General features: G+C 44.5%; 1 protein-coding gene across 2 annotated transcripts; it reads right to left on the bottom strand.

Annotated features, from left to right (window-relative positions):
- Nucleotides 1-27,533, bottom strand: LOC141165304 (CD209 antigen-like protein C). 2 transcript variants are annotated; one of them, XM_073650903.1, is made up of 8 exons: nucleotides 27,469-27,533; nucleotides 27,298-27,375; nucleotides 26,230-26,334; nucleotides 19,806-19,847; nucleotides 19,515-19,592; nucleotides 10,494-10,645; nucleotides 9,226-9,336; nucleotides 1-283 (listed from the first exon to the last, which is right to left on the bottom strand). In XM_073650903.1, exons 1-8 carry the CDS (start codon nucleotides 27,491-27,493, stop codon nucleotides 266-268), a joined length of 609 nt encoding a protein of 202 aa, XP_073507004.1. In that variant the 5' UTR covers nucleotides 27,494-27,533; the 3' UTR covers nucleotides 1-265. The 2 variants fall into 2 exon arrangements, with proteins under 2 accessions (XP_073507004.1, XP_073507005.1); XM_073650904.1 differs by lacking the exon at nucleotides 26,230-26,334.

Genomic DNA, 27,533 nt, shown 5'->3' with positions numbered 1-27,533 from the left:
TTTAATTTTTCAAAAATAATATAAGTGTTATATTTCTCTTAAACAGCTCTGTGATTACACTTAAAGTACAGCTACATGTGTACAACAACATAATGATATAGCTGTAGCAATTAGAAATATATTTGGTCAATAGTAGGATAAATATCAGCAAAAAATATTTTTTTCACAGATATAATTCTGTCGAAAATCACAGTTTACATCATTCCAGGATCTTGTCACTGAATAGATTTCTCCACAGTGCTCTATCCCGAACAAAAAGTTGGGCTCATTCACTCCCCAGTTTCTGGAAATATATAAAACAAAGCAAATCACCACAACTCAAAGTTTTCAGTGTTTAAAACACATTTATAGACTCAGTTGACAGCTATCTACGGCATTTAATCACTCTCAGACCCATTTTATGTTTTTTAATCATTTTGGAGGTGGGGAATTGTTTGTGTTAGCATCAGTTAAATCTTTAAAGTACTGAATCAGCTCTTTATCTTTTGGAGGGCACAATGGGGATGATTTATTTAGCTACATGTGGCAAAAAATTGATTTTATTTGTGCTAATTCTTGCTTTGCACCACAATTATCATGCATTTTAGCCATGTAAGGCAGGATTCACATAACATTCGTGCCATACATTAGTGGCTTCATTAGGACTTCAATCTAAAGAGCTGAAAAAAGGATTAGCATTGAACCCCCTGACAGAGCCATTTACTATGAGGCAGATGGAGCTGCTTTGCTCTCTGTCTGCCTCATAACAGTAAATGGCATTGTCGAGGGTTTTGCTCAAATCCATTTGTCAACGCTTCAGACGGAAGTCCTGACGGAGCCACTAAATTGTGGCCAAAACTTAATGTGAACCTGGCCTTAGATACATCTTTTCGACATGTGCACCTTTCGGAAAGCTCTAGGCTAAAGTTGATCAAAACTGTCAAAATTAAATTTTGCTGGTATTCGGCTGGGAAATCCGATTCACATCGAATGTATTTAATGCAGACTAAATGTACAGCAATTGGGAGTAAAAGACTCTAGGAAGGGGTTAAAAAATAAACAAAATAATTATATTCACCTTGTCTCTCACGTGTACCTCCATCACAGTTTCCAACCATGTCCTCTGCTTGCTCCCTCCGGCTCCAGTCTTTTTCTTTTACATTTTCTATGCTCTTCAGTGCGTTTGGCACTGACTAAGCCTCACTCAATGTCATACAGTCAAGCTTTTCCTAGTCACTGACAAGACCTAATGCAGGAATGCACATTCCAAGGCCCACTGGCCTCTTGTGGCCTGCACTGCTGCTAGTTGGGGCTTGCATAGACAAGAAATAGCTAATGGCATGCCAGAACGTTGGGGCCGCCGCTGCTGCACTCTTCAGTAACTAATGAGCCTGTTCCCTCACTGCAGAGGATAGAACTCATTGGTTGTTACATTGGCAGAGACTGTGACATGAGCCACAATTAAGCAATGACTGCGATTTCTGGAAAGTGCTTATTGGCTACTGCAGTATCTCTGCTCTGAGTGACAGGAGATTCTGCAGTGAAGGAACGAATTTAGTTCCCATTCATTGCAAAAACGGTCAGGTGCTGTTGTGGCGGGTGAGGGATGGATGTTCTCCACTTGTATGCCATCTTGTTCCTCACCATGCTAGGACAAAACGCATATGGAAGGCACCATGAAAGGGTCCACCTCCCCCAATAGCCTCTGAAAGGGGTCAGAGCAGAGGAGTATTACAACATGCCCATTTATGCTGTCCAACCACAGCTGTTAAACGACCGCCAAGCAGCTACATGCAAGCCAATCAGTTTTGATTTAATGGGCAGCTTAAAAAGGCAGACTAAACTCCTATGCACACAGAATTATATAATTGTACTGTGCGCATAGAACATCTTCGTTATCAGCAGCTGATAACCTAGTTACATAAGACGATGCAATGTGCAGCCTAGAGAAGTGACATTTAAGTAAGTTTAAAGGGGTTGTCCAGGCTAAGAAGAAAAGTTTGCATTTACTCTGTCAGTGCAGACTGCGGAATCACACTGTGCACGCTGTCAAGATTCCTTTGTATTCCCGATACTAGTGTGCGGCCATGTGACTGCATTCATGCCAACCAGGCTCACCCGGCTTCTCTCAACAGTAGAGATTTGGGAAAAGCACAGGAGTCTGTTGGTACATGGCCGAAAATGTGCAAATCACATATATGTAGTCACATGGATGCATGTGAACTGTGTGTGGGTTCTGTGTGTGTCTGATATGTGAGCAGTGTGTGTTTTGTATGTGTCTGAAATGTGAGAAGTGTGTGCTATATGTGTCTGATATGTGAACAGTGTGTGTGCTGCATGTGTCTGATATGTGAGCACTGTGTATGTGTGTGTTATATTGTTAAGGATGTGAATATATTTGATAAAATCATATATATTAATACATATACATATATGTAGATATACAAAATACAAATTGACTTTTACATGTTTTACCAAACTGTCGCATTCTTAGGAACCGCTCCTAGTCCAAAGGCCATATGCATTTTCCTGTGTGGGCAGCTAATTTGATTGTTCCGTAATTTGCTAATAGATTTTAATAGCACGAAACCAATAACAAGCTAATAAAGATGACTGCACCAAAACCAATAAGGTTAGCTTGACCACACTTTAAACTAGAAACATGTGATGTTTGTGTAGTCACAATGATTTGACATATTGGAAACCCCTATATAAGCTTCTGTGATAGGCTCAATAAACAGAACTCACATTTGACACTACACAGTTGTCATCTGTCGTGATTTCTCCAGCCGTATATCCTACATCCAATTAGGCAGCAGACAATTAAGAGCATAACACACCATTTGGTGTGCCCTAACAATATGTGTCTGATATTTGTGCAGTGTGTGAGTGTTGCATGTGCCTGATATGTGAGTGATGTGTGTTATATGTGTCTGTTATTTGAGCAGTGTGTGTGTAGCGCCCCGAGGGTTCGGCTGCTACAGGGGTATTGCACCTCAACCACAGGTGTGATATTCCATTCCCAGGTAAGGATGGAGTATGGGCCAGGGCTCAGTTAGCTGCATACACACACTCCTCATTTCCGGGGGACAGTTCGCAGGTGCTCCCATTTATTGCAGGCACAATTGACCATGTCCCTGGCTGGAGTGGGGAGAGGGGAAAGAACCCAGTAATGTAGGAGCAGAAGGGGACGGTTTCTGGAGCATAGGAAGGAGCTCATTGGTTGCAGGTCACCTGAGCTCAGACACAGTAAAGCAGATAAAAGGTGGGGGTGATCTTAGAGAGTAGTTCAGTCAGAGAAGGAGTTCAGCCAGAGAGGGCTGACAGGGAGCTGTGGCTCAGGCTGAGCTCAGCTCCACGAGGCAGGCCTAGGGTGCAGGCCGGAGCCAGAAGGGAGAAGAGGAGAAGGAGAAGAAAGGAAGAAAGGTGGAGAGAAAGAGGAGTAGAAAGGCTCCAGAGACAAGAAGGCAGAAGGGACCCTAAGAACCCACGAGATAACGGGTGAAGGGTCAGGCAGAATAAGGGTACCGGATTCCCAAGTTGGTGGAGGTAAATCATCCCTCAGCCAAAGACCGAAGGTCGTGATCATCTATTGGTGCGACCCCCTGCTACACCCACTAGGAAGGCACCACATAGGTTCAGGGAAACCGGCGACAGGTTTCACCAAGAGAAGGCCCGAGGCAGCTGGACAGAAGTGTGGTCACTGGTGGGGCACGAGAGGCCAGAGAATGGACAGAAGGGGGTCCTGTGCCATACTCCTGAATTGCCTGGGGGTTGACCGAGCTCCTCACCTGGTGGACGTAGCACGGCTTGGGCAGTCATTCCCTGCAGAAGTGACTCTGATAACAACTGTGAGTAAAAGACCCTGGACTGCATCACTGACTCTGTGTGATTTATGCTGCGCCTGCACCATCACCCCCAGCATCCCTGCACGCTGCTCTGAGGCTACACTCTTCTCGTGGGGAGTTATACTATCTCTGCTGCACACACCATCAGCCTCAGAGGACTGCCTTGCAGCGGCGGTCCTCCCTGACCGCAATCCACGGGTGGCGTAGTCGGACATTTCATAGCTCTAAATATAGACTGCCACAGCATTTGGTCTGACCACCCTGAGCCACGGGATCGGGTTGCCACTACTACCCCCAACATTGCACTGAAGCCCGGTTCTGGATACCCCACGGCCCAGGGGGCGAGTCAGCTTTGGCGTAGTCGGCAGGATTGTGACCAACCAGCCACAAACGGGTATTGCGTGCCTGAACAGAGACTGTTTCACTGTATTAAAAATGGCGCCCGCCCCAGAAGAACGGACGCCATAATGTGCGCGCCAAAAGACAACAGGAAGCCACCTCCCATCGTGGGCCAGGTCCCAGAATGGCGCCAAAGAAGGAGCCCGCCCCCAACAGCCATGAGTGCGGCTGTAGAGATGTCCATCAAGGTGGGGGGCTGCCCCTGAGAGTGATTGTCAGCAGATTGCCCCAGGACCACCCCCAACAGGGGCAGAAAGAGAAGAAAGCTGCGGGGCAGGGTGTGGTTTGGATCAGTTTCGTCAGACCACACTCGGAGATGGAGAGGAGCGTCAACTCCAGCACCCTGGCAAGCGGCCTGCTGCAGGCCGAGGCGGCCCCATACAGCCTCACGGAGCTGATGGCTCAGCTCCCCGCAGAAGACCCTGAGTTCCTGCGGACTGCGCTGGAGGAGCTGGACCGGAGGATGGTCCGAGCGCAGAGGGACGTCATCGCCGGGTGGAAAGAGGAGATGGCCTGGCGGGTTGCGGCCCGGCAGCAAGAGACACTGCCAGCACCCGACAGCGCGCCTGCCCCCGAGGACTGAGAGAGGAGACCGGAGGCTGAGGACGACGCTGCAGAAGGGGCAAGTAAGGCGGACGCCCCTGCCCCGGGTCCTGACACAACCGTAGCCTTACCGCTGGATCCCGTCGCGGAGCCAGAAGTCCTGGGAGCCACTGCAGCTTCCACGCTCCCGCCGCAAACACCTAGGCCGCAAGCCACAAGCTCCGTCGCTGAACCACACCCCCCGTCGTGCCCTCTGACCCCGGACGTGGTCGGAAGTGGCCCACTCCAGGCCCAGTCGCAAGGCCTGATCTCCCCAGGCGCCTCCCAACCGCGTGCGCCCCCGTCTCGAAACCGCCACCCCTGTGCGCGGACCTGTATGCTCAATTGGCAGGTCCGGAGGAGGAGAGGGCACGGCGCTGGAAGAGGGAGCAGCAGCAGGCCCGAAGCGCGGAGGAGAAGACGCGCACCCGCCGGAACCCCCATGCAGCATGCGGTCCTAAAACAGCTGGGACCGTAGTGAAGTTCCACCAGAAGAAAGGGTGGGGGTTCATTCGGGACTCTGCTACCGCCACAGACATCCATGTTGACAGGAGGGATGTGGAGGGTCACCTGCCAGTGGGTCACCCGAAGCGGGAGTTGTTCTCAGGAGATCGGGTAATATACACCCGACACCGAGGCGTGAAGGGGTGGTACGCCCTCCACGTTCACAGAGTAGTAGAAGAGGCGGAGCAGTACTACTCAGAACCCGAGTACCAAGAGGACCCGGAAGGGTCTGAAGATCACCACCATGAGGAGCAAGGCGCCTACGGAGGACACCGCTACTAGTGAGTGGCAGAGTACCTGTGTACATAGTTGCCCGTCAGGGTAAAAGGAACTGTTTGTGTGATATAAAGTTGATGTGTGATATAAAGTTGATCCTGATTGAACTGTTACCTAGCTGAGGACTGAGAGCAGCCATCCCTCTTCCCTACCTGGCTGAGGACTGAGAGCAGCCATTCCCCTTTCCAACCGGCTGAGGACTGGGAGCGGCCAATTCCCTGTAAATAGTTGCGCTTCTTAAAGAGCCCCTACTGGTTTTATAAAAAAGACTGCAACGTCTACCTCGGGACAAAGTGTCCCTGATGTTTGAAAGTTTGCTGAAGTTTTGCACTTATTGAAAAAAAATGGACACCTGGTCGCAAGTTGCACAGTGGCCAGTGAAGAAGAGAATCTACTGAAAGAATGTTTTACCTGAAAAAGTTTATATGCTGCTAAAAGAGTTTTATGGTGTTTTATATGTGTGAAGAAAGTCTTATAATACTTGTTGAAAGAGAAAAATGTACCAGTAACGTTGAAAGAGAAAAGTGCCTCCCATAAAGGGATGGGTTAAATGGTTTATGATCTTATATGTGAATGCATTCTAAAAATTTTGCATGTCTTGTAAATCAATTGTCTTTTGCTTTGTTCCAGCCCGAGGACGTGCTGTGGTTTACCGGGGGGGAATGTAGCGCCCCGAGGGTTCGACTGCTACAGGGGTATTGCACCTCAACCAGAGGTGTGATATTCCACTCCCAGGTAAGGATGGAGTATGGACCAGGGCTCAGTTAGCTGCATACACACACTCCTCATTTCCGGGGGACAGTTCGCAGGTGCTCCCATTTATTGCAGGCACAATTGACCATGTTCCTGGCTGGATTGGGGAGGGGGGAGAGAACCCAGTGATGTAGGAGCAGAAGGGGACGGTTTCTGGAGCATAGGAAGGAGCTCATTGGTTGCAGGTCACCTGAGCTCAGACACAGTAAAGCAGATAAAAGGTGGGGGCGATCTTAGGAGAGTAGTTCAGTCACAGAAGGAGTTCAGCCAGAGAGGGCTGACAGGGAGCTGTGGCTCAGGCTGAGCTCAGCTCCACGAGGCAGGCCTAGGGTGCAGGCCGGAGCCAGAAGGGAGAAGAGGAGAAGGAGAAGAAAGGAAGAAAGGTGGAGAGAAAGAGGAGTAGAAAGGCTCCAGAGACAAGAAGGCAGAAGGGACCCTAAGAACCCATGAGATAACGGGTGAAGGGTCAGGCAGAATAAGGGTACGGGATTCCCAAGTTGGTGGAGGTAAATCATCCCTCAGCCAAAGACCGGAGGTCGTGATCATCTATTGGTGCGACCCCCTGCTACACCCACTAGGAAGGCACCACATAGGGTCAGGGAAACTGGCGACAGGTTTCACCAAGAGAAGGCCCGAGGCAGCTGGACAGAAGTGTGGTCACTGGTGGGGCACGAGAGGCCAGAGAAAGGACAGAAGGGGGTCCTGTGCCATACTCCTGAATTGCCTGGGGGTTGACCGAACTCCTCACCTGGTGGATGCAGCACGGCTTGGGCAGGCATTCCCTGCAGAAGTGACTCGGATAACAACTGTGAGTAAAAGACCCTGGACTGCATCACTGACTCTGTGTGATTTATGCTGCTCCTGCACCATCACCCCCAGCATCCCTGCACGCTGCTCTGAGGCTACACTCGTGGGGAGTTATACTATCTCTGCTGCACACACCGTCAGCCTCAGAGGACTGCCTTGCAGCGGCGGTCCTCCCTGACCGCAATCCACGGGTGGCGTAGTCGGACATTTCATAGCTCTAAATATAGACTGCCACAGCATTTGGTCTGACCACCCTGAGCCACGGGATCGGGTTGCCACTACTACCCCCAACATTGCACTGAAGCCCGGTTCCGGGTACCCCACGGCCCAGGGGGCGAGTCATGTGTGTGTTGCATGTGCCTGACATGTGAACTGTGTGTGTTGCATTTCTTTTATATGTGAACAGTGTGTGTATTGCATGTGTCTGATATGTGAGCAGTGTGTACGTTGCATGTGTCTGATATGTGAGCAGTGTGTATGTTGCATGTGTCTGATATGTGAGCAGTGTGTATGCTACATGTGTCTGACATGTGAGCAGTGTGTGTGTGTTGCATGTGTCTAATATGTGAGCTCTGTTTGTGTGTACTGCATGTGTCTGATATGTGAGTGATGTGCTTTACATGTGTCTGATATGTGAGCAGTGTGTGTGTGTTGCATGTGTCTAATATGTAAGTGATGTGTGTTCCATGTGTTTGATAAGTGAGCAATATGTTGCATATGTCTGATATGTGAGCAATGTGTATGTTGCAGTGTGTGTGTTTGCTGCATGTGTTTAAAATGTAAGCGATGTGTGTGCTGCATTATTATTATTAATGAAAAATATGAATAATTAATAAAACAAAACAATCATTATAGGCAGTTTTTTTTCCAAAAATGTTATTACCGTATTTTACGGACCATAAGACGCACTTTTTTCCCCCCAAATTTGGGAGGAAAATGGGGAGTGAATCTTTTGGTCTGAACGTTATCTGTGGTGGTGGTAAAGCCGGATCGCAGGGCCTTCCCTCCTTCAGGAACATGGTGGCGGTATCGGCGGCGGCAGCAGAGGTCAGGCAGAGCGGCTGGGGCCGCGACCTGTGCCTAGCCGGTGTCGGGCTATGAGCGGCGTCGGGCAGCGAAGCAGAGCGGCCTGCGCAGCTTTCCAGTGTGCGCGGCCATCTTCCTAGAGCTGTGATCTACAGGAAAATGGCCGCTGAGCTGGCGCATGCGCAGACCTGGAGCTCCAGCGGCCTTTTTCCTGTAGATAACCGCTCTAGGAAGATGGCTGCGTACACCGGAAACCTGCGCAGGCCGCTCTGCTTCGCCGCCCGATGCCGCTCACAGCCCGGCACCAGCCCCAGCCCGGTACAGGCCCTAGCCAGAGGCCTCGGCCTCAGCCTAAGGCCACGGCCTCAGCCAAAGGTCTCGGCATCAGCCACAGGCCTCGGCATCAGCCACAGGCCAGGCTAAGTGCCCCAGCCAGGCACAGGCTCCACAATATCTCACCTCTTCTGCTGCAGCTGTCAGTTTCCTGAGGGACCCTGCCTCCTGTGACCCTCGCTCCACCACCCCCCAGGTAAGATACCGTACCTATTCAGACTATAAGATAGACCCACATCTTATAAAAAATATTTTTTTCTATTTTCCACCCCAAAATTTGGGGTGTGTTTTATGGTCCGGTGCGTCTTATACTCCGAAAAATACGGTATATATTTTTTTCCAATCAGAGTATGCATGTTAAGCCCTGGCCAATCGTAATTGCCTACAGTATGAACTCAACTTAACACATTAGTAGTCAAACCAAGCAGTCATTTAAAAATATTTCAAAGAATGCTTGAAAAAAAAATTTAAAATTATTCCCCACATAGAGCAACTCGCTTGGATAAATGAAAGAGAATGCATGGACAATCCTAAAAATTTGAATATAAACATACATCAATACAGAAAGAAAATGTTGTAAATGTGTATAAATAAAATAAATAAGTAAATGTATAAAAAATAAAAATAAAATAATAGAATAGAAATAGAAATAGAAATGAAAATAGATAGCTATAAGTTGATTGATCCATAGGTGGGTAGCTATGGTAGCTGTACTTACGTAAAGGTCACTTCTGATCCATCTAGCCACTTCCATGTGTATATCGATTGGGTCCCGTTTTAGTCCTATCCAGTAATATCTGTCTCTGTTAACCAATGTATTCAAATAATCCTACAACCAAATATCAATATTATCCATCAAGTTTGTAGTTATTACTTACAGGTCTCATATGTGAAGATTAAAGCAATACATCTCTTGTACCATGGTGCACACAGAACACAGTAATGTGGTAAAATTAGTATGGCACCTCACCCAGTAGAACTTCACAAATACTACCAACAAAGACAGTACAACAATTCTTCAATGTAATAATATAAGTCTCCAGGTCCACTTTTTACAGCTTAAAAAAAGTATGGTCGTAAAAAATGTTAACAGCTTCATAGGTTTTATCAACACAAGTTAAAAAAACTTCTTCGTTTGGCTTAGAAGTTGCTGCGGAATTACTTTCCCTTCAGACCTTAACAACCCAAGAAAAATCCCCCAGAAAATGGAATTTGATTGAAATAATGGAATTTGAGACCTGTTTATGAAAAGATACATCTTCACCCTTTTAGTGCCTTTGAGTGCAGTATTTAATTAAGTTTTTATGGGTGGTCTTTGCAACATATGGATAATGAAAGGGAATCTAAAGCTGAAGAGGAGGTTTAGAAGAAAAGGAGTTGCTAAGAGTTGGGTTTAATAGTAACAAAGTTTGGAGAGTAAAGATGGAACAAGGAGGCAACTTGAGTGGTGTTAAAGTAGCAGAGGACTTTGTTTAATAACAAATCAAAGGGGCTTTTTGGAAGGAGAAATTGGTGGCTGAGTGAGGGACAGGTTTTGAATGGGCGGAACTATAGGGAAATATAATGGACAGGTGGGTGAAGGAGAGCAGTATTTATTTATTACATTTTTTATATAGATATTTTATTGCCATAGCGCCAACTCTGACCTTAGCCCTAGTTATTTTTGTGCCAGGGCACCACTCCAATGTCTTGGCTCATTTGACATTTGAGGTGAGCAGGGAAGGGGAATTTACTGCTCCCATAGAATTTTGCACCCAGGGCTGTAGCCTGTCTGGTTCTTCATGCTACATCACTGAAGAAGAGTCAAAAAAATTTTATTCCATTGTTTGTTGGGTCAAGACGGAAATACTTCACAGAGTTTGATGGCAAAAGTGGCGCTGTTTCTTTAAAAGATTATTGATTTTTTTGATCCGCTGGAACATCCAATTGCAAAGGATAATCTATAAATATAAAGTAACATGTCAGCTTCTTGCAAATGTCACTCACCGACTCATTTCTGTCCTTTATAATGGCTAGAAAAGAGTTAACTTTGTAGCATTCATCTCGAGCTCCATCCCAGGTCCTCAGTTCCTCTGAGAGATAATAACATGAAGAACCGATGGTACGCCAGCCAACTGGACACATTTTGCACATATTACCTATTTAAAGAAATAGTAAAGAAGACAGAAATAGAAGGACCAAGAGTTACACAGGAGTATTCAGATTGGGATTACTAGATTTATTTATTTTACTCACTTATATAGCACCTTTAATTTCCACAGCACTTTACAGACTTAATCATCACTGTCCCCATTGGGGTTCACAATCTACATTTCCTATCAGTATGTCTTTGGAATGTGGGAGGAAACCGGAGAACCCGAAACCCACACAAACACGGGGAGAACATACAAACTCCTTACAGATGTTGTCCTTGGTGGGACTGTAACCCAGGACCTCAGCACTGTAAAGCAACAGTGCTAACTAGTGATGAGCAAGCACAAAAAATGCTTGAGTGCTCAGCACTCGAATCAAGCAGGCAGACACACAGTCGGGCTCGACTCGAGTAACGACAATAATGGAAGTCAATAGGAAACTCGAGCATTTTTCTGGCAGATCCTAACAGGAGGGCTGAGAAGGAAGCAAAATCGCTGAAATGGGATGGAAACAGCGCTCAAATGGAATGGGAACAGCACGAGGAAGATGCCTGGACTCATCTCTGACTCCCAGGCTGCTCTTGGGAACAATTTTGTCAGAGTATTACTCCACTTTTACAAACTGACAATAAAATATACAAAACCGAAGATAAAATGGATTTTACAGGAAAAAAAATATCAGGAAACTTTCTTTCCTGTATAATGACTTGTATGCAAGGCCAAATTAAAAAGAGAAAAAAAATCTGCCTCCACCACTTCTTAATAGCCGGGCCATCTCTCACCTTTCCCCGTTGCCCATGGCTACAGTAGATGACATAGTAGAGGAGGAAATAAAACTGCACCCACTGGTAGTCACCGGTAAATGTAATTTTAAAGTTTTACTACCTTATCTAGGCATGTTGTGTGTGCGACATGGTTAGACACATCCTGTTTAATTTATGAAGGAGAGTCTCTGAAACTCACAAAGCCTATGCGGACAATGCAAGAACTGCCAAAAATTAGAAGGAAGAGGAACTCCAATACACCCTGTATTAGACATAAAGGAGGGCCTCATACACATTCTGTTGAAATTGTTAGGTAGTGGGACACCTAGACTCATAAACTATGTGCACTAAGTGAAAGGGCTGCCAAAATTTAGAAGGAGGGACTCCAATACATCCTGGAAGACACGTAGAGGAGGTCCTCAGAAAACATTTTTTCTCATTTTTAAGGAGTGGGACTCCTAGACTGGTAAAGCCTATGCACTAAGTGCAAGAGCTGAAAAACATTTACCCCTGGGGGTTTACACATATATATATATATATATATATATATATATATATATATATATATGTAAGAAAAGTGTAGAGGTAGGCCTCATACACATCCTGTAAAAATTATGAAGGATAGCATCATACACACCCTGGAAAACTTAAGAGCGAGGGCCGCCTGATGATCCTCTAAAGATTTTGAGTGAGGGCTGCCTGATAACCCTCTAATGATTTTGAGTGAGGGCCACCTGATGACCATCTAAAGATTTTGAGTGCGGGCCGCATGGTGACCCTATAAAGAGTTTGAGATGAGTGAGGGCTGCCTGATGATCCTGTGGATATAATGGAGGAGAAAAAGAAAAAGAAGAAACCATGAACCGTGTACTCTTTTTGGGGTAGGAAGGGGTGCATGGGAATACGCAAGAAAAAAAAGGAACATTTGAATTGGCTTTATGTCAGCCTGTCAGCATTTTCAGTTCGCAGGGGGATACGCCTATCAGTTATTATGCCCCCAGCAGCACTAAATATCCTCTCTGACAAAACACTAGCGGCAGGGTAGGCCAGGACCTCCAAGGCATAGGGGAACAGTTCATGCCATGTCTCCAGCTTGGATACCCAATAGTTATATGGCACAGAGGAGTCACAGAGGACACAGGTACAGTCGGCTAGGTGCTCCTTCACTTCTTCCGAAACTTTTCCCTCCTTCCCAGACAACGCCGTGCATGAGGACCTGTGGCCTGGGAGAGTGTAATGAAACTATCCCACATCTTTGATAGTGTTTCCCTGCCTCTGTTGAACCTGGCGTGTGTCTCCCTCGTCTCTCCTCCTTGATTGTCGCCATAGTTGTCAGATAGGAATTTTTGTACTAATTGTTTAACTAGTGATTTCTAGTATTGCACCATTTTACTAGCCCTCTCTCTGCTGCAGAAAGGAGAGATGGAAAGTTCTCCTTGTAGCGTGGGTCGAGAAGAATGAACAACCAGTAATCACTGTTGGCCAAAATGCGTATAACACAAGGGTCACGAATTGGTAGCAGGACATAAAGTCAGCCATGACTCCCAACAGGCAAGACTTCCCTGTCCTCACTAGGAGGATGACTTTCCATCTCCTACTCCTCTCTCCTCTTCAACCCATCCAAGCTGGTGTGGGTAGCACAGGCAGCCATCTCCTGTTCCTCCTCCTCCACCTCTTCATTATCACCCAATTCGCGCTGAGAAGATGAGATGAGACTGGGCTGGGTAGTATCACCATGTTTACTTTATTCCCCCATCTCCACCTGGACCACATGCAAAGCTTCCTCTTTAATTGTGAGCAGTGAGCGTTTGAATAGACACAGAAGCAGGAAGGTTGCGCTGATTATGGCATCATCGCCGCTCACCATTTGGTTGATCCTCAAAGTTTTGTATAACCTCACAGATGTCAGACATCCATGCCCACTCGGTACATTGTAGCTGGTATTCAACTACTGCCCACAAAAGCCTTGCCAACATGTGTAATGTGGAGTTCCAGCACATGGTCACATCGCACACCAGTCAGTGAGCAGGCATTTCCAAGCGCTGCTGCAGCGCTGTTGAAGCACTGTTGCAGCACTGCCAGACTGGCAGCAGCTGTAGCTGACTTGTGGAAATGGGTGCACATGTGGCGTACTTTCACAAGCAGTTCAGGCAAATGTGAGTAGGTTTTCAGGAAACACTGAACCACTTAGTTGAGCATGTGGGTCAGGCATGGTATGTGGGTGTGCTTGCCAACTTCAGAGCCGCCACCAGGTTATGGCCATTATTACACATGACCATGCCTGATTGTAGGTTTAGTGGTGAGAGACACAGATCTCTCTGGTCTGTTATACCTTTCCACAACTGTGCAACTGTGTGCTTTGTAAGGCAGCGCAAGTCATTGTGCGGGGGGACACTCGCTGCAACGGGTCAATTAAAGCACACCAGCCACGTTTTCCAGTATTTCACAATCCAGCAGTTTATTACACTTCACTACTGCTTATCACCGAGTCCAACTCAGTGGCTCGCCGACATACACATATAATGTCCAGGAGCCTTTCAAGTGGCAGACAGGCCCACTTGGCTCCAGTTACAACCTTCAGCAAAGTCACTTATATCAACGTCCATATAATGCAGTGTTTTACCTTTGTCTGGTTTTAGCTGCTTCAGTCAGATTTGTTCTGCCACCACTGTGGCTTTACGGCTTCCCAGATGGGGGTCTCCAGCCCTCGTTCCTTCAAAGGCTACTGGTATGTTTTCTCACCTAACATCCAGCCTCTGCCTTCTAGGACTCTTGCCTTCCAAGTCTCTGGCCCTCCAAGGCTACTGGTATGTTTTCTCACCTAACATCCAGCCTCTGCCTTTCAGGCTTCACCAGGCTTCACCAGGCCTCTCTAGGCCTCACTAAGCCTCTCCAGGCTAATGGTGTCCCACGCACGGGAACAGGCCTCACGCCTTTCACACCATGTCTCAAATCTACCAGGGTTATATATCTTCCAATGCACACAGGACCTGTGCTGATGTCACAGTCATGTGATCAGACCTTCTGTGTGCACAGGACCTGTGCTGATGTCACAGTCATGTGATCAGTCACCTGAGGGGGAGGTACATGGTCAGCCAAAACACACCCTGGACCATTACAGTAATGCCGCAAGCCGCTGCATTACAGCTGTTTGTCATCTAAACAAGTTAGTATCAGGAGAGACTGTTGCCGCTTTACTGAGGCAGTGCTGCAGAGATTCCAGCTTGCAACTGATATGGAGATGACAATTCGGAGATGGAGCATGAGGAGGAGGGGGTGCAGGAATTGGTGTAGAAGATGTAAGAAACCCTGATGGAACTAGCACCCGCAATCCTCGGTGTCGGTAGCACATGTGGTGTCCCAGGGGTCAACTTGGTCCCGGCCTCCACATGGTTCACCCAGTGTGCCACCAGGGAAATGTAGCGTGTCGGCCGTTAAGTGGACCTACCTATTAATTGTGTTGGTGACGGCACGGGTGATTTTATGGGCCACCTGCTGGTGCAAGAAATGGCATACCGGTAAAATTAGTAGTGGCTGGGGACCGAGTATCGAGGGACGGCTGCCACCATGAGGTTGCGGAAAGTCTCAGTATCAACAAGCCTAAACGGCAACATTTCCAGGGCAAGCAGTCTGCAAATGTGCCTGTTTAGTGTTTGGGCCTGTGGGTGGGTGGCTGGATATTTATGCTTGCATTCCAAGGCCTGTGGTAGGGACAGCTGAACGCTGCACTGGGACAAAGAATTGGACATGGTTTCTGATGGTGCTTTCGAATGTGCAACGACAGGTGCAGGGCGGGAGGCATCCACGCCTGGGTCCTGGACATGGGAATGGCAAGCACATAGCACAGGGGAGGAGGACACCCGATGACACTGATTGTGGACCCAGACGTTCAGCCCACCAAATCACATCCTTTGATGACATGTGCCTGTGCATGCTGGTGGTGGTCAGGCTGGTAGTAGTAAGGCCCCTGCTGATCTTGGTGTGGCACAGCTTGAAAATGACCATTCTTTTATTGTCCACACTTTTTTTAAAAAGTGCCAAACTGAGGAACACCTAACCCTTGGCTTGGGAACTTGTCACGTGTGAGTGCTTTGAGGAACAGTTGCTGCTTTTCCCCTCTGGCCACCCCACTGCCTCTTCCTGCCTGTGCTGTGCTGTGCTGTGAATCCCTCTCCCTCTGCGCTGCTGTCCTCGCTCTGCATGGCACATTCCCAGATTGGGTCAATGACTTCATCGTCGACCACTTTGTCTTCCACTTCCGCACTCTGGTCCTCCTGACTTGTTGACTAACAACATCACTTGCGGTAACTGTAGAATAGCAGAACTCGGCACTCCTGTAGATGATGCACAAGTAGGATCTTATTCCATGCAATATAATGTAGAAGACTTGGCACTCAGATAGTGAAGGCAGTAAATGATTTTTATTTAGTGTAGACAATCCAAATAAATAAACATTTCGGTGGTATTAACCTTCATCAGTAACATGGATATTATTGATGAAGGTCAATACAACCAAAACGTTTATTTATTTGGATTGTTTGCACTAAATAAAAATCGTTTACTACATTCAATATCTGAGTGCCAAGTCATCTACATTGTTGTTAACTGTGTCTCATCATCATCTACTTGTTGAGACACAAATTGCCGTTCGCCACTAGAATCTAGAATCAATAAATGGAAATGTAAAGATCTCCTCGGAGTGTCCGAGTGTGGTATCATTTGTCTCCTGGGACTCACAATGGTGGAAGGAAGGAGAATCACGGTGAGGATTTTGTGGTCCAGACTCTTGGCTAGTGAGACTGGAGCATGTAGAAGACAGAGTGGTGCTGGGAAACATACTAAAAGCATTATCAGCCATCCAACCGACCATCTGTTACACTGTTCTGGCTTCAAGAGTAGTGTCCCGCGTCCCCATGCAAAGTGGGACAGGAAGCTAGGTATTGTGGATGAGTGTGTTTGTTGTGCTCCCGCAGCAGGCATAGTTTCACCTAGCCCATGGCCTCTGCCTTTGTGTGCTTCATCAGTAGCATGTCCACATCCCTTACCGCAGACCTTGCGCTTTTTTAATTAGGTATATAATATTTGCAGCAGTAAGATACAAGTACTGCAGTAGCAATATTAAACCCTGCCTGTAATCCAAAACTATTCTTTCACTGAATGCAGGCAACAGTAATTTTACTAGAGAAAGGATAGTATGTAGCCCTAAAAAGGACTGTCCTTTTAAAGGTGCAGCATTGGTATACAAGTACTGCAATAGCAATATTAAACCCTGCCTTTATGCCTCTAATACAAAACTATCCCGCCGCTGAATGAAGGCAGCAGCAGTTTTACTAGAGAAAGGAAAATATGTAGCCTTGAAAATAACTTTTCTTTTAATGAGGCAGCAGCGATATACAAGTACTGTAATAGCAATATTAAACCATGCCTTTATACCTGTAATCCAAAACTATTCTTTCACTGAATGCCAGCAACAGTAGTTTTAGTAGAGAAAGGATAATATGTAGCCCTAAAAAGGACTGTTCTTTTAAAGGTGCACTTTGAACCCCCAGGTGCTTCACAAATTAATCCGTAAAAATGAAAATGTATTTTTTTTCCACTTTTTCATTTTTACGAATCAATTTGTGAAGCACCGGGGGATTCCAAATGCTCACTATGCATCTAGATAGGTGCCTTGGGGGGTCTAGTTTCCAAAATGGGGTCACTTGTGGGGGAGCTCCAATGTTTAGGCACACAGGGGCTCTCCAAACGCAACATGGTGTCCGCTAACAATTTGAGCCGATTTTCCATTCAATTTGTTAGCGGACACCATATTGCGTTTGGAGAGCCCCTGATGTGCCTAAATAGTGGAAACCCCCCACAAATGACCCCATTTTATAAACTAGACCCCTCAAGGATTTTATCAAGGGGTATAGTGAACATTAGGTCATCATATTGAATAAGTTGTCATTAGTCTTGAGCGCAAGTGCTCGCTACATGAGTTTGCATCGGGTACTCAGGTATGCACCATGTACTGCGTGTGCTCGAGTGACATGCTCGAGTCCCTGCCCCACATGTTTCACGGTTATTAGACACCCAAAAAAAAACATGCGGGGATCGCTCGTACATGGCAGGCAATCCCAGCAAAGTTTTTTTGGCCGCGAAGCATATGGGGCGGAGACTCGAGCATGTCACTCAAATACCAACGATACTCAATGCATACCCGAGCACCCGATGCAAACTCAAGTAGTGAGCACTTGCGCTCAACACTAGTTGCCATATCGTTATCTTTTTTGATGTTTTCAGTGGTACCATTTTTATTTATATTCGTCTTTTTGATCACGTGTTATTCCATTTTTTGTTTGGCAGTATGGTGATAAAGCATTGTTTTTTGCTTCGTTTTTTATTTTTATTTTTTACCGTGTTCACTGAAGGGGTTAACTAGTGGGACAGTTTTATAGGTCAGGTCGTTCCGGACGCGGCGATACCAAATATGTGTACTTTTATTTATTTATTTTTTCTTCATAATAATATTTATTGATGGTTACATTAGATTTTTTTTTTTTTTGGTGGATTATTTTTTTTATTTTTTTTAAATATTTTTTAAATATTTTTTTTTTTTTTTCCACTTTATGACAGTTTTTTTACTTTTTTACTTTGTCCCACTATGGGACTTTCACTTTTTTTTATCTGATCGCCTGCATGGCACAGGAATGGAGCACCATCCCTGTGCTATGCAGGCTGTCAACGCTGGACAGGGAGAAGATAGTTTGGAAATGCACTGCGCATGTCCAAAAAATCTTCCTGCTGTCTGGTGACCCGGATGTTGTCATGACGACATCGGGTCATCATGGCAAAACCCAGGAAGCCGCGGCAGACTGCACTGGAGGCCGGAAGAGGAGGTGAGTACACCGATCACCTCCCCTTAGCCACCGCAATGCTGCGATCGGCTGCGATCGACTTCGATCGTAGCATTGCGGGGGTTGATGTGCCGGGAGCGGTGCGGGACCGCTCCCTGCACATAGCCCGGGGTGTCAGCTGTGACAATCAGCTGACACCCGGCGGCGATCGCGCCCGCACAGCCTGTGTGCGGGCGAAATCGCCAGGGCGTATTAATACGTATCTGGTCCATAAGGCCCAGGGCACAGATACGTACTAATACGCCCTATGTCGTAAAGGGGTTAAACCCTGCCTTTATGCCTGTAATCCAAAACTATCCCTCCACTGAAAGCAGGCAACAGCAGTTTTACTAGAGAAAGGAAAATATATAGCCCTGAAAAGGGCTGTTCTTTTACTGTTAATGCAGCGGTATACCAGTACTGCAATAGCAATATTACACCCTTCCTGTAATCTGAAACTATCCCTCCACTGAATGCAGGCAACAGCGGTTTTACTAGTGAAAGGAAAATATGCAGCCCTAAAAAGGACTGTTTTTTTGGTGCAGCATTGTTATACAAGTACTGCAATAGTAATATTAAACTCTGCCTTTAATCCAAAACTATTCCTCCACTGAATGCAGGCAACAGCGGTTTTACTAGAGAAAGGAAAATATGTAGCCTTGAAAATGACTTTTCTTTTAACGGTGCAACATTGGTATACAGTACTGCAATAGCAATATTAAAGCCTACCTATATGTCTGCTCTAAAATAAGCTCTCCCTTCTAAAACAACTCTCCCTGAACTGTTTCCTGAGCACAATGTGCCGAGCATCGCGTCACCAGCTCTTATATAAGACCCGATGACGCAATGTGGCCATTCAATCACGAATTCATTCGAGCACCAATGATACTCGATCTAGTAATGAGTTTACCAGCTCATCACTAGTGCTAACCACTGAGTCACAGTACCGCCTTAGGCTTTCAACATTAGTGTACCTACCTTAGAGGCACTAATATAGGTGACATGATGGAAAGTGGCACGGAAATGTTGTACAAATGTCATATTGGCTAGGGGAAACTCTGGCCTCCTTACATGCTCAAATCATGGAACCTCATACTAGATTAGTAGCTAGACTTTCCTTCGGGACAAAAATTTCAACTTACTGCCTTAGCATATCATCTAAATGCTCCGGCCAAGGCAGAAATTCCTGTGGCACCTCTGCTGGCACCCAAGTGAACCTTCTAGTTATTTGCTTACCCATTGAATCACTCAGTTCTGTCACTTTGGTCTTCAGGTTGTCCAGCTCCTCCACACCATGCTTTTGGAATTCTGAAACTGTAGGTATTAATGTCATATAGAAAAATTCAATGCCACATTTCAATTAATTCCATAATGATATTTATCTAAATATTATCTAAATATTATGAATTTTGTAAGCCACATTCAAGTATTCTTGAAGGTGGTGAGAAATAAGGTGGAGTAGAGCTGTATCTAGGTTTCCCTTCCCTACTTGGATATATACTGATTTACCGGACATCAGGGAGTTACCTTGCTCATTCATTATTTTCAGTTGTCTACCAATAGATGAATCTGCAGAAACAGAATAAACAGTTGATCAACATCATTGGACATAATGGGATAAAAGCTGTTCTTGAATCTTAAGATGGCCATTGACATTAGCAGATACCATCACCAATGTTCAGGAACCTCCTGATGGTCCACTGCCTAAGGCTAGCTTAATATTGTGTTAAGAAACTTCTTTAACCCCGAGGGTGGTTTGCACGTTAATGACCGGGCCAATTTTTACAATTCTGACCACTGTCACTTTGAGGTAATTACTCTGGAACGCTTCAATGGATCCCGCTGATTCTGATATTGTTTTTTTCAAGACATATTGTACTTTATGATTGTGGTAAAATTTCTTCAATATCACTTGCGTTTATTTGTGAAAAAAATGGAAATTTGGCGAAAATTTTGAAAATTTAGAAATTTTCAAAATTTTAATTTTTATGCCCTTAAATCAGAGAGATGTCACACAAAATAGTTAATAAATAACATTTCCCACATGCCTACTTTACATCAGCACAATTTTTGAACCAAATTTTTTTTTTTATTAGGGAGCTATAAGGGTTAAAAGTTGACCAGCGATTTCTCATTTTTCCAACAAAATTTACAAAACCATTTTTTTAGGGACCACATCACATTTGAAGTCACTTTGAGGGGCCTTTATGACAGAAAATACCCAAAAGTGACACCATTCTAAAAACTGCACCCCTCAAGGTGCTCAAAACCACATTCAAGAACTTTATTAACCCTTCAGGTGCTTCACAGGAATTTTTGGAATGTGGAAGAAAAAAATTAACATTTAACTTTTTTCACAAAAATGTTACTTTAGACACGATTTTTTTTATTTTCGCAGGGGCAGCAGGAAAAACTGGACCCCAAAATTTGTTGTGCTATTTCCCCTGAGCACGCAGAAACCACATACGTGGGGAAAAAAACACTGTTTTGGCGCACGGTAGGGTTCGGAAGGGAAGGAGCACCATTTGACTTTTTGATTGTAAAATTTGCTTGAATAATTAGCAGACGCCATGTTGCGTTTGGAGAGCCCCTGATGTGCCTAAACAGTGGAAACCCCCCACAAGTGACACCATTTTGGAAACTAGACCCCTCAGGGAACTTATCTAGTTGTGTGATGAGCACCTTGAACCCCCAGGTGCTTCACAGAAGTTTAGAACATTTGGCCGTAAAAATAAAATTTTCACATTTTTCCCACAAAAATGTTTTTCAGCCCCCAATCTTGCATTTTCATAAGGGTAACAGGAGAAATTGCACCATCAGTTTGTTGTGCAATTTCTCCTGAGTAAGCAGATGCGCCATATGTGGGGAAAACCACTGTTTGGGTACACGGCAGGGTTCGGAAGGGAAGGAGCGCCATTTGACTTTTTGAATGTAAAATTTGTTTGAATAATTAGCAGACGCCATGTTGCGTTTGAAGAGCCCCTGGATGGTCCTAAACAGTGGAAACCCCCCACAAGTGACACAATTTTGGGAACTAGACCCCTCAGGGAACTTATCTAGTTGTGTGATGAGCACCTTGAACCCCCAGGTGCTTCACAGAAGTTTACAACATTGAGCCGTAAAAATAAAATTTTCACATTTTTGCAACAAAAATATTTTTCAGCCTCCAATTTTGCATTTTCATGAGGGTAACAGGAGAAATTGCACCATGCAATTTGTTGTGCAATTCCTCCTGAGTACACTGATACCCCATATGTGGGGGAAAACCACTGTTTGAGCACACGGCAGGGCTCAGAAGAGAAGGAGCGCCATTTGACTTTTTGAATGTAAAATTTGCTTGAGTAATTAGCGGATGTGCCCCTGATGTGCCTAAACAGTGGAAAACCCCCACAAGTGACACCATTTTGGAAACTAGACCCCTCAGGGAACTTATCTAGATGTGCGGTAAGCACCCTGAACCCCCAAGTGCTTTACAGAAGTTTATAACATGGAGCGGTGAAAATAAAAAAAATCAAACTTTTTCCACAAAAATTATGTTTTAGCCCCAATTTTTTTGTTTTCACAAGGGTAAGAGGAGAAAATGGACCCCAAAAACTGTTGTGCAATTTCTCCTAAGTACGCCAATACCCCATATGTGGGGAAAATACAGTGTTTGAGCGCACGGCAGAGTTCAGAAGGGAAGGAGCACAGTGTGACATTTTGAAAGCAAAATTGGCTGGAATTGAGAGCGGACGCCATATCGTGTTTGGAGAGCCCCTGATGTGCCTAAATAGTGGAAACCCCCCACAAGTGACCCCATTTTGGAAACTACACCCCTCAAGGATTTTATCAAGGGGTATAATGAACATTTTGAACCCAGAGGTACGACACAGAATTTGATAACATTAGGTCATCATATTGAATAAGTTGTCATTAGTCTTGAGTGCAAGTGCTCGCTATTTGAGTTTGCATCGGGTACTCGGGTATGCACCATGTATCGCGAGTGCTCGAGTAACATGCTCGAGTCCCCGCTCGCATGTTTCATCGTTATTAGACACCCAAAAAAAACCATGCGGGAATCGCTCGTGCATGGCAGGCAATCCCCGCAAGGTTTTTTTGGCCATGAAGCATATGGGGCGGAGACTCGAGCATGTCACTCGAGCACCCGCGATACTCAGTGCATACCCGAGCACCCGATGCAAACTCAAGTAGCGAGCACTTGCGCTCAACACTAGTCACCATATCGTCATCTTTATTTTTTACTTTTGAAAAAATTCCCAACCCTAACCCCAACCCTAATACAACCCCAAACTTAACCCTAGCCAAACCCCAACCCCAACCCTAGCTCAACCCTAGCCCAACCCTAGCCCAACCCTAGCCCTACCTTAACCCCAACCCTAACCCCAACCCCAACCCCAACCCTAACCCTAACCCAACCCTAACCCTAGTCCAACCCTTACCCTAGCCCAACCCTAGCCCAACCCTAACCCTAGCCTAACCCTAACCCGAACCCTAACACAACCCTAACTCTAGAGTTTGTTTTTTACGCCGTTCCTCGTGCAGTATAAGTGATTAGACAAATTTATTCTTTGGGTCAGTGCGATTACAGCGATACCAGAATCATATCGGGTTTTTAATGATTGACAGCTGTCACACACTAAAACATGCATTTTTTTGTCAAATCTAGTTTTTGCATCTCCATATTTTGAGAGCTATAATTTTTCCATATTTTGGCCGACAGAGTCATGTGATGGCTTGTTTTTTGCTGGACGAGTTGACGTTTTTATTAGTACCATTTTCAGGCACTTGACATTTTTTGATCGCTTTCTATTCCGATTTTTGGGAGGCAGAATAAACAAAAACCAGCAATTCCCGAATTGTTTTTATGTTTTTTTTTTATGCTGTTCTGCGTGTGGTAAAATTGATAAGGTACCTTTATTCGTCGGGTCAGTACGTTTACAGCGGTACCACATTTATATTGTTTTTCTATGTTTTGGCGCTTTTACACAATAAAAGCTATTTTATAGAAAAAATTATTTTTTTGCATCGCTTTATTCTGAGAGCTATAACTTTTTTATTTTTCGGTTCATGGAGCTGTATGGGACAAGATGACATTTTCAGTGGTACCATTTTTATTTATATTCGTCTTTTTGATCGTGTGTTATTCCATTTTTTGTTTGGCGGTATGATAATAAAGCATTGTTTTTTGCTTCGTTTTTTTTTTTTTTTTTTTACCGTGTTCACTAAAGAGGTTAACTAGTAGGACAGTTTTATAGGTCAGGTAGTTCTGGACGCGGCGATACCAAATATGTGTACTTTTATTTTTATTTATTTATTTTTTTCCATAATATTATTTATTGATGGGTACATTATATTTTTATTTTTGGTGGATTATTTTTTTTATTTTTTTTTAAATATTTTTACATTTTATTATTTTTTTTCACTTTCTGACAGTTTTTTAACTTTTATACTTTGTCCCACTATGGGACTTTCACTTTTTTTATTCTGATCGCCTGCATAGCATAGGGATGGAGCACCATCCCTGTGCTATGCAGGCTGTCAGCGCTGCAGATACAGAAGATATTTTGGTCATGCACTGCGCATGACCAAAATATCTTACTGCTGTCTGGTGACCCGGATGTTGTCATGACGACATCGGGTCGTCATGGCAACATCCGGGAAGCCGCGGCAGACAGCGCCGGAGGCCGGCAGGAGAGGCGAGTATCCCGATCACCTCGCCTTGCCACCACAATGCTGCAATCGACTTTGATCACAGCATTGAGGGGGTTAATGTGCCGGGAGCGGTGCGGGACCGCTCCCAGCACATAGGACTGGGTGTCAGCTGTGACTGTCAGCTGACACCCGGCGCCGATCGCCCCGCACCGCTTGTATGCGGGCGCAATCGCCATATGACCTAATAGTACATCATTGGTCCAATCGGCCCAGGTCACCATGACGTACTATTAGGTCACACGTCAGAAAGGGGTTACGTTTTATTTAAAAAAATCTAAGCTGTTGAGTAATTTAACAGGGATTTGAACTATTTTTTTCAGTTACAACGTTCTAATACAGTTATATGAAAAAGTTTGGGCATCCCTATTAATCTTAAGCTTAATGTTTTATAAAAATTGGTGTTTTTGCAACAGCTATTTCAGCTTGATATATGTAATAACTGTTGGACACAGTAATGTTTCTGCCTTGAAATGAGGTTTATTGTACTAACAGAAAATGTGCAATCTGCATTCAAACAAAATTTGACAGGTGCATAAGTATGGGCACCCTTATCATTTTCTTGTTTTAAATACTCCTACCTACTTTTTACTGACTTACTAAAGCACTTTTTTTGGTTTTGTAACCTCATTGAGCTTTGAACTTCATAGCCAGGTGTATGCAATCATGAGAAAAGCTACTTAAAGTGGCCACTTGCAAGTTGTTCTCCTGTTTGAATCTCCTCTGAAGAGTGGCATCATGGGCTCCTCAAAACAACTGTCAAATGATCTGAAAACAAAGATTATTCAACATAGTTGTTCAGGGGAAGGATACCAAAAGCTGTCTCAGAGATTTAACCTGTCAGTTTCCACTGTGAGGAACATAGTAAGGAAATGGAAGAACACAGGGACAGTTATTGTTAAGGCCAGAAGTGGCAGGCCAAGAAAAACATCAGAAAGGCAGAGAAGAAGAATGGTGAGATCAGTCAAGGACAATCCTCAGACCACCTCCAGAGAGCTGCAGCAACAACTTGCTGCAGATGGTGTCACTGTGCATCGGTCAACTATACAACGCACTTTGCACAAGGAGAAGCTGTATGGGAGAGTGATGCGAAAGAAGCCGTTTCTGCAAGCACGCCACAAACAGAGTCGGCTGAGGTATGCAAAAGCACATTTGGAGAAGCCAATTTCTTTTTGGAAGAAGGTCCTGTGGACTGATGAAACCAAGATTGAGTTGTTTGGTCATATAAAAAGACATTATGCATGGCGGCAAAAAAACACAGCATTCCAAGAAAAACACTTGCTACCCACAGTAAAATTTGGTGGAGGTTCCATCATGCTTTGGGGCTGTGTGGCCAATGCCGGCACCGGGAATCTTGTTAAAGTTGAGGGACGCATGGATTCCACTCAGTATCAGCAGATTCTTGACAATAATGTTCAAGAATCAGTGACAAAGTTGAAGTTACGCAGGGGATGGATCTTTCAGCAAGACAGTGATCCAAAACACCGCTCAAATCTACTCAGGCATTCATGCAGAGGAACAATTACAATGTTCTGGAATGGCCATCCCAGTCCCCAGACCTGAATATCATTGAACATCTGTGGGATCATTTGAAGAGGGCTTTCCATGCTCGGCGACCATCAAACTTAACTGAACTGGAATTGTTTTGTAAAGAGGAATGGTCAAAAATACCTTCATCCAGGATCCAGGAAATCATTAAAAGCTACAGGAAGCGACTAGAGGCTGTTATTTTTGCAAAAGGAGGATCTACTAAATATTAATGTCACTTTTCTGGTGAGGTGCCCATACTTATGCACCTGTCAAATTTTGTTTGAATGCAGATTGCACATTTTCTGTTAGTACAATAAACCTCATTTCAAGGCAGAAACATTACTGTGTCCAACAGTTATTACATATATCAAACTGAAATAGCTGTTGCAAAAACACCAATTTTTATAAAACATTAAGCTTAAGATTAATAGGGGTGCCAAACTTTTTCATATAACTGTATATAGCTACCCCCTTCATGTACAGTAGCTATAGAGTTGTCCCAAGAGGGGTCTTGCAAGATATGCAATCCTCACATATGCACAGGATAGGTGAAAAGTCTGATTCCTGGGGGTACCACCACTGGGCCCCCTTGATCATGAGAACGAATGTTCCTCATCCCTTTGGAATATAGAGTATAGCAGTTGTGCATTCTCTCTTTCCATAGTACCATCCACACATGATAAAATATTCTCCTAATGTGTCTTATACTTACTGAATGCACATATCAAGATTATCAGGAGTATCACGATCAGCAAGATTAAGGCAAGGAGAGCGATTCTGAATACTAAAGACCTCTTTCTCCCAAAACAGGATTCAACTAGAAAAAAATAATCATAAACTACATAATAAAATACTTCATTATTTATGCATGTAAAATCTCCTCCCATTGATCAAATGTAGAGGCAGTAATGAGTGGGGTATAGGTTTCAAGAATCCACTCTAAACTAATAAGGTTTACAAGATCCCATCGATCCCCCAAGGACTCATAATGCAATACAAGAGCACAATCTAACTGTCCTGCATCATTCATTCTAGTCAGCCACAATTACAAGGCTTCTGGTCATTAGAAGTATAACAACTGATTGTACCATGGGAAAAGGGTACTATTATGTACATAATAATTGCTATGCTACTGACCTGGGTTGAGATACCAGGTAAAGGGTGCTCCCACAATAGCAAATGTAATCAAATGGAAAAATTACCAAAAAGATACCAAAAGAATAAAATAAAAGAAAAATGTATTTAAAACACAAAGCGTTTCGGCTTCATCCAGCCTTCTTCAAGGGATCGACACCTGATGAAGGCTGGATACAGGCGAAACACATGTTTTTTAAATACATTTTTCTTTTATTTTCTTCTTTTGGTTTCTTTTTGGAAATGTTTCCACTTGATTATATCTGCAGTCATGAGAGCGCCCTTACTATGCTCCGAAAGTGCCATCTTCTCTCCTTTTTCCCTTGAGGGAATTCCACTATTGGTATATACTACTGATCTACCAGGGACTATAGACGGATTTGACTTTATCCCTGTAAATAAACATATATATGTAGCAATCTGCACCTCAAATACTGTATATAGCAACATGTATATATAATACATTGTGATATAGAAAGCAATGTCTTCAAATAAAGCCGGTATGACTTGTATATAAAGTATGGTGAAACACCTAGTATACAGATTTAGTCTATGTACTAATACATTGTAAGTATGACATAATCTATAAATAATGCTAGATAGCGAGATATATAGATAATAGATGATATATAGAATTATACTTTACATTTGCCCTTCATAGTGTTGTTTTCAACTGTCGGAAACACTTCAACAGTAAAGACTCCATTATCCTTTTCCGAATATCCTGTAAAATAAATTGTAGGAATTTAGGTTCTTCATACCGGCACCGTGTATTCTTATTGTCCCACCATAACCAACTTCATTGTTTCCATCTTACCAATGCCATTACTTTTCCCATCCATTCTCTTTTCTGCTCTTCTCTACTACCAGTAATCCTGATCT

Source organism: Phyllobates terribilis, unplaced genomic scaffold (assembly GCF_046119375.1).
Source record: "Phyllobates terribilis strain yellow unplaced genomic scaffold, ASM4611937v1 Scaffold_11__3_contigs__length_659146591, whole genome shotgun sequence".
Lineage (NCBI taxonomy): Eukaryota > Metazoa > Chordata > Amphibia > Anura > Dendrobatidae > Phyllobates > Phyllobates terribilis.
This window is presented reverse-complemented; position numbering and strand designations above follow the sequence as displayed.